At 56.0% G+C, this 7390-nt stretch overlaps 1 protein-coding gene across 1 annotated transcript; it reads right to left on the reverse strand.

The window, feature by feature from the left end:
• Window positions 1-2393: 2393 nt before the first annotated feature.
• On the reverse strand, window positions 2394-7060 carry LOC132674771 (chymotrypsinogen B). The gene is made up of 7 exons (XM_078438993.1): window positions 6971-7060; window positions 5046-5149; window positions 4852-4931; window positions 4672-4750; window positions 4241-4421; window positions 2967-3100; window positions 2394-2612 (listed from the first exon to the last, which is right to left on the reverse strand). The coding sequence occupies exons 1-7, from the start codon at window positions 7023-7025 to the stop codon at window positions 2451-2453; spliced, it is 795 nt and encodes a 264-aa protein (XP_078295119.1). The 5' UTR covers window positions 7026-7060; the 3' UTR covers window positions 2394-2450.
• Window positions 7061-7390: the final 330 nt, after the last annotated feature.

Consider the following 7390-nt stretch of genomic DNA (forward strand, 5'->3'; position numbering starts at 1 on the left):
AAAGAGACTGTCTTTTTTCCATTGGATGTTCTTTCCTGCTTTGTCAAAGATGAGTTGGCCATACGTTTGTGGGTCTAGTTCTGGGGTTTCTATTCTATTCCATTGGTCTATGTGTCTGTTTTTATGCCATAAATTGATAGTTTTGGACACACACTGCCCTGGCCGCGCACGATCTCAGCATTAATCCCACGAGCCTTTCCTAGAAACCTACCAGAGAATGAACTTCCCTCATCAAACCGGCTACAGAGGCACGGCCACGAAGACCAGCAGTGAGCCCCAAATTCACAATCACTCAAGGGCTGAAAGGTCCAACAACTATTTAAAACTGGGGACAGAAGGGGCACCTGGGTGGCTTAGTCAGTTGAGCGTCTGACTTTGGCTGAGGTCATGATCTCACAGTTTGCGAGTTCAAGCCCCGCGTCGGGCTCTGGGCTGACAGCTCAGAGCCTGGAGCCTGCTTCTGATTCTGTGTCTCCCCCTCTCTCTGCCCCTCCCCTGCTTGTGCTCTGTCTCTCTCTCTCTCTCTCTCATAAAAATAAACATTAATTTTTTTTAATCAAGGACAGCAAAATACAATTTGTTTTCACTCATTATATTGGTGAAGACAGTATTGTTCTCCCGCAGCTCATGTGTGTGATATGAGATGAAGCAGACATAAATTTAGAATACTCTAGTTCCATCAGCCCCCGTGTCCTTGAGAGTGAAGCTTCTCATTCTCACATGCCGATGTATTCTATGTACAGTGAAGTAAAAACACCTTTGGTCTGTGATTTGAAATACCAGTAGGAACTCATGAGGTACTTCATCTTTCAAATTATTTACCTTCAAATATTTCCTTGCTCGGTCCACTGGAAAGGCCTAGAAACAATCCGATAACCATGAGCATCCCCCACACCCAGACTGTGGTCTTGAAATTCCTTTCCCAACTAAAAGAAACCAGGGATTTTTGGTCAGAGCGCTGATTCCGGGCCTGAGGTGTCTTGTCACATTGGACAGCAAGGAAGCTATGACACCCCTACTTGGACCATGTCACAACGCCTCTGAGCCAATGGGAGAAGCTCCCACTGGTTGAGGGGACACAACCTGAGCTTCAATAAGGACATAATTACGATGGATCAAAACCCTCATATACGTTTAAATCCACAGGAAATGACATAATTCTAATATGCGAAAACATAATGAACTTGGGGCGCCTGCGTGGCTTAGTCGGTTAAGGGTCCGACTCTTCATCTCAGCTAAGGACTTGATCTCAGGGTTGTGAGTTCAACCCCCACGCTGGGCTCTGTGCTGGGTGTGGAGCCTACTTTTAAAAAATTGGGTTGACTGGGTGGCTCAGCCCATTAAGTGATCAACTACGGATCAAGTCATGATCTCACAGTTTGTGGGTTCAAGCCCCTCATCAGGCTCTGTGCTGACAGCTCAGAGCCTGGAGCCTGCTTCAGATTCTGTGTCTTCCTCTCTCTCTCTCTCTCTGCCCCTCCCCGCTTCCCCTCAAAAATAAACATAAAAAAAAAAAAAAAAAACGCATAATGAACTGGGTTGCCTTTGGAGGATGATAGAGAACAAATTCATTATCCTAAAAATCAGTGAAAGAAAAAACGTGAAAAAATTTCGTGAAGGAAAAGGAGGTAAACTTTCCCCTCCATGTGCTAAACCAACAGCACCACTGGGTAACTGACAGATGGGGGTGTCTCTGTGGAAGTATTCTAGATAATATATGAGAAATGAGTGTTCAAATTAAGTTGCCTCCAGCGTGCAAGCCCTGGAAGAACCAACGGACCCAGGCGGTGAGTGTCAGAGTCAGCTCACCTCACCGAAAGAGAGCCAGCCAGCCCTGAGGGCTCCTGACCAAGGAAGCGGCCCCCACCTACAGCCTGGCCAAGGGGGTGACCCCGCGTCTGATCCGGCCTCTAGATTTAACTGCGGAACCCAGAAATACAGAGGACGAGGAGGGGGCCGCCAGGGCACAGGGGACAAGCGCCGGTGCCTGTTGGGTATTTCCCGACCTGCACAGGTTAATGTGTATCCAGCCTGTGCAGCAGACCCCAGGCAGGGAAGGGCAAAGGGCAGGGGGGCGCAGGGGGCGCAGGGGGCGCAGGGGGCTAGAGGCAGGGGAAGGTGCCTGGAGCACAGGGTGAGGGCTACGAACTGCATAGCCTGGCCGAGGACCGCACCCTTCCAGAGAGCTCCTTGGGTAAAGCTGGCTCCAGCAGATAGAAACTCAGTTCTACCTCGAGTGGAGTCCTGAGCAGGGAGGATGGAAAATAAAGCTAGATCTTTCTAAGAAAGCAGGATTAACTGGGAAAGACGCTGGTAACACCGGCCCTGGGTCACAGTGATACTGCAGCCCCGCGACTCCCAGGTCACACAGAGACACAGGGTAACTCAGTGCCTCCCGTCACATGCTTTTATTGGAAACACTCGGGGTTGGGACGGTGGGAGAAAGAGGCTCAGTTGGCGGCAAGGATTTCCTGAACCCAAGGAATGAGCTCGGTGACGCGGGCGTACACGGCGGGGACGGAGGTGGAGCAGGTGCCGCTGCCCCAGGACACGATGCCCACCAGGGTCCAGGCTCCGTCCTTCTGGCAGACCAGGGGGCCGCCAGAGTCGCCCTGCAGGAGGAGAAAGGACCTGTTTACAAGCCTGAAGCGGGGTGCCGGGGCCCCGGTGTGCGCCCTGACCTGCCCCCGCGCAGGTTCTGTGCAGACAAATGACAAGTGTGGGGGCAGAGACCGGGCAGGAGGCTCTCCGATCTGGGCCACGTGGCAGGCCCAGCTCTGTCGCCTACTCCTGGTGGGCCTGGGGCACGTGGCTGACACTCTCCCCTGGCTGGCTGGGGTGGGGGCCCCCAGCACCACGGCCGCCCGGTGGGGTGGAGCCGACGCGGCAGAAAGGAGCAGCCCCCTGGCCCGAGCGGGGGCGGGGCGGGGGCGGGGCCGGCGGGGAGGGGCGGAGCCAGGCCTTACCATGCAGGACGAGACGCCGCTGGCCCCGGCGCAGATCATCACGTCCGTGATCTTGCTGCCCCAGAACTTCTTGCAGTCGGCGTTGGACAGGAGGGGCAGGGCCGCCTGCTGCAGCTTGTCGGGGGTCTTGTTGGCTGGAGGGACACAGGGGGCGGGGGCGGGCGGGGGAGCGGAGGTCAGGAGCCCTCACCCAGCCGGCCCACCCCGGGGTGGAGGAGACCCTGCCTGCCCCCTGCCTGCTCCCAGTCCTTCCCCATCACCATGACCTCGGAAACGGAGCTCCCCACCTTCCCTCAGACCTAACAGTCAGTCCCTGCGGGACCCCTTCCTCTCCCATTCCACACCAGGCAGTGGTGACATGGCTTCCAGCACAGCTGTTCACGCGAGCCCTGCCCTGGCAGCCCGTGTGGTGGGCGGGGGGCACTGCCTCCCCTCCGGGGAAGGGGGCTGACGTCCTTTTCACGGGGCCCCTGCTGGGGACCCGCCGCTCTGGGTGGCAGATGGGGGAGCACCGTCCTCCTGCTGCCCTTTCCTGGCCGCCTCCGTCCCGCTCAAGGACCAGAGGGTGAGCCGGGGCCTGGGCAGGAGCACCCGGGGCCCCGGAGGAAGATCGTCAGCAGAGGGAGCAGCCGGGGGAGGGGAGACCCAGCCGGACTCTCAGGGCCCCGAACCACACCGGGACATCTGACTCCCGGCCCAGACTTCACGGCGAGCTTGACACAAGCGCCCGCCTCAAGTCTGGAGAGGAGTCCAGGCTGGAAACCCGACCGTGGGGACCTCGTTGCAACGTAGTGAGAGTGCCACCTGCTGGTACTTGGGCGTTTCTTCAGCAACTTCGTCTTCAAGTGTGCAGTATTTAAGCTCATCTTTATTCATGTTCCGAAGGTTTTCATTAAGAGGGTTTTAGGGGCGCCTGGGTGGCTCAGTGGGTTAAGTGTCCGACTCTTGGTTTCGGCTCAGGTCATGAAATCTCCCAGTTTCATGGGTTCGAGCCCTGCATTGGTCTCTGTGCTGACAGCTCAGAGCCTGGAGCCTGCTTTGGATTCTGTGTCTCCCTCTCTCTCCTCCCCTCCCCAACTTGCACTGTCTCTCTCAAAATAAACTTTTTTTTAAAAGAGGGTTTTAAATAAATAAATAAATGGAAAGGTTTCAGAGTGTGTAGCAATTTAGACGAGAAAAAAAGGAAAAGCCATATGGGTCCCACCTGGAGACCCCCGCTGCTCAGCCCCAGCCCCAGATAAGTTTCCTGGGTGAAAAGGCCAGGTGGTGCTCACCATTGTGCTTGGTCTTCCCCCAGCCCGTGGTAGCGCACAGCAAACCAGGGGGGAACTCATCCGTAGCCGCGGGCAGGCACACAGGGGACACGGTCTCGGAGAAGCGGGCAGGCGTGGCCAGCTTCAGCAGGGTGATGTCGTTACGGATGGTCAGCATGTTGAACTTGGGGTTCTTGAAAACCTGTGGGGCGGAGCCAAAACGACAAAGTTAGGCCCTCGGATTAGTCAGCAATCGGCAGGGTCCAAGCCCTTTTCCTGGCGGCCCCCGTGGGGAAAACAGATCCACAGGAGCCCGGAATGAGAACTTGGAGGCGAGCCCAGCCACTCGGGCTCCTGTGTTCTCAAGCAGCCCAAGGGTCTTGACCTTCTTGCCGCTGTCCCCAGCCCCGCAGCTGGGCCTCCTGGGCCAGCTGGGCAGGGCTCGGGCCTACCTTGGCGATCTTCAGGACCTGGATGTTCTCCTCATTTGCGTGCTGGTCAAACTCCCCAGCCACGACCACGTGGGATGTCCTAGAGGAATCAATGGGGGTTAAGGACTGGGAGTGGGCCCTGCTCCCTCCTCACCCCCACATGTGGCCAGAAGCAGAGCCCTGAGCCCGCACAGGCCTCACCTGACACCACAGTGGGCAGCAGTGACCACCCAGTCCTCGCTGATGAGGGAGCCCCCGCAGAAGTGGAAGCCGGTTTTATCCTGGAGGGACATGGGGAGGGTCAGGCTTAGCTGGACACCAGAAGCTCCCAGCCTAGCCCCAGCTGGGCTAACACCCCAGTGTGTCCCCCACTCTTTCACAGAAAACCCCCTCACCTGCAGGGACACCTGCCAGGGCCAGGAGCCCGGGACAGCGTCCTCGCCATTGACGATCCTGGACAGGCCACTCAGCACAGGTTGGATGGCGGGGACCCCACATTCTGGGGGAGTAGGAGAAGAGGGAAGAAGGCTGAGGCCCAGAGTCCACAGAACTCCTGCTTCCTTCCACCAGGATCCCAAACCACCCTCCAGGCGACTTCTGGCCGCAGTCCTCAACCTCTAGCAACAGGGATCCCCGCGTGAAGCCAGCCCCCAGGCACCCTGCCAGGGATGCAGAGGCCAGGGGCAGGTCCTGCCGGGGGACTTCCTGATGAAGGAGCAGAAAACAGGCTGAGAAATCAGACTGCCTGGCTGGACTCCCAGGCCCAGCCTTCATGCTGTGAGAGACCTCAGGGCGTCACTGAATCTCCAGGGCTCATTTTCCTCAGTAAACTGGGGAGCACCCGAGGCTAACCTCACAGGTCAAAGCTCACCTTTTAGATGGGAGCAGTGAAATCGGCCAACCCCAAGTACACGGGGAGTCCAGAACCCTGACGCTTTGCTGAAGCCGGTAAGAACCGGTACGTTCCACCCTTCTGTGCCTACGCTGACTTTTCTTTTCCAGAGGTTTCAGGAACTATTCATCGTGTCAAGTTTTAGTTTCTTAATTATTTAATAAAACAGGACTTTGCACCGTACAAGAACACAGGGGGGAAAACACAAAACATGGGCTCGAACTGTCAGAGGATGAGAAAAGACAGGTGTACTTAATGTGTCTGTGACGCACTTGCTGTGCCGGGACCTGGGGACTTCTCAGCACCCGCACAAGGAAGGTCAGGCTGGTGCAGGCCCGACCACCAGGCAGCCCTCCCTCCCCCGCTCCCTGTGGCAACGCAGGCTTCTCTACAGGTCAGTGCCCGCCCTGCTGCCCCCGGGTGACTCCGTGCAGATCATTATTGCCAAAACATATGTCATCATACTAATCGCTTTCTTTGCAACAGCAAAAACATTAGAGCTAAACCAGGATGTATTTACACAGCTGAGTACTTTACTGTGATTACAGTGAATGGGTCTCCGCACCAATGGGGATAAATCTAAAGCATCAGGTGGGTGGGAAAAGGCGCTTTTTTTTTTAAAGTAACCTCTAAGCCCAACGTGGGGCTTGAACCCTTGACCCTGAGATCAAGAGTCGGAGGCTCCACCAGCTTCACCAGTCAGGCGCCCCAGCCATGTTTTAAAATTGACATAGAGTATAATACTGTTTGTGAAAGCTTATACAACTATTGTACAGAGTTTATGGATTTATAAACATGTACTAAATTAGTAAAACCCACACAGCAAGTTCGGAATTGGGTTCATCTTCCTCTAGGGGAGGAGGGAGAAGGTAACTATAGCTGAATCTATTTTATGTTTTAAAAAGAAGTACCTGAGGCCAGTCTGCAAAAAGGTAATATTTACAAAACCCTGATGGTAGGTACATGGCTGGAATGTCATTTTCTGTATTTTCTATTATTTCTTCTTCTTTTTTTTAATGGAAAATGAAGGGCTTTGAAAGTGCCTGGCACAATAAATAAAAATCCTAGGAGGAGGCACTGAGAGTCTCCTGCAACCATACCCTCACTCTGCCCACGGCACCCCTGCCCAAGCCACTTCTGGGCCAAAGAACTCTTTGGTACCCTCTTGTCTCAGAGTGTAAGGGCTCAGAGGGCCCCAAGAGGACCCCTGTGCTCTCCGCAGCCTCAGTTTGCCTGTCTGGGTAAGAGACCCAAGGGTGCAGAGAAGGGGTCTCTAAAGTCCCTCTTAGCCAGCCCCCAAGGCTCACTCTGGACAGAGCCTCTCGGGCTCCTTCAATGGGCCTGGCCGCGGGGCCGCTGGGAGCTCAGGGCCTCCCCGCAAGCCGACTCCAGGCCCAGCAGGCCCACCCCTGGGATCCCGACACTCACGACCGAAGGCAGCCCCCACAAGGGCGAAGCAGGAGAGAAGCCAGAGAAAGGCCATGTTGCTGCAGTTGGGAAGGAAGGTGTGGGCTGACTGCCCTGAGGGCCCTGTTTTTAAGTCCCCGGGGATACCACAAGCCCTGCCCAACCCCTGTGGCCCTGCCCAGCCAGAGAAGCCTGAGAGCCGCCCTCTCTGTTATCCACTGTTATTCAAGGACCTTGAGCGATAAGTGGGGGCCAAGCCCCTCTCACAGCCTGGCCTGGCTCTCGGCCCGAGATGCCCCAGCCCCTGGGAAAAAGGCAGCTGTCCTGATGCAATGTCCCCCCTAAGACCCGGCAGTGCCTGGCATCCTAAAGGCTCTGTCGGCAATGCCAGCACCCGGGCCAGGAGCTTGGGCCCCGCAGAGCCCAGCTCTGTGCAGCCTT

Source organism: Panthera onca, chromosome E2 (assembly GCF_046562875.1).
Source record: "Panthera onca isolate mPanOnc1 chromosome E2, mPanOnc1 haplotype 2, whole genome shotgun sequence".
Classification (NCBI taxonomy): domain Eukaryota; kingdom Metazoa; phylum Chordata; class Mammalia; order Carnivora; family Felidae; genus Panthera; species Panthera onca.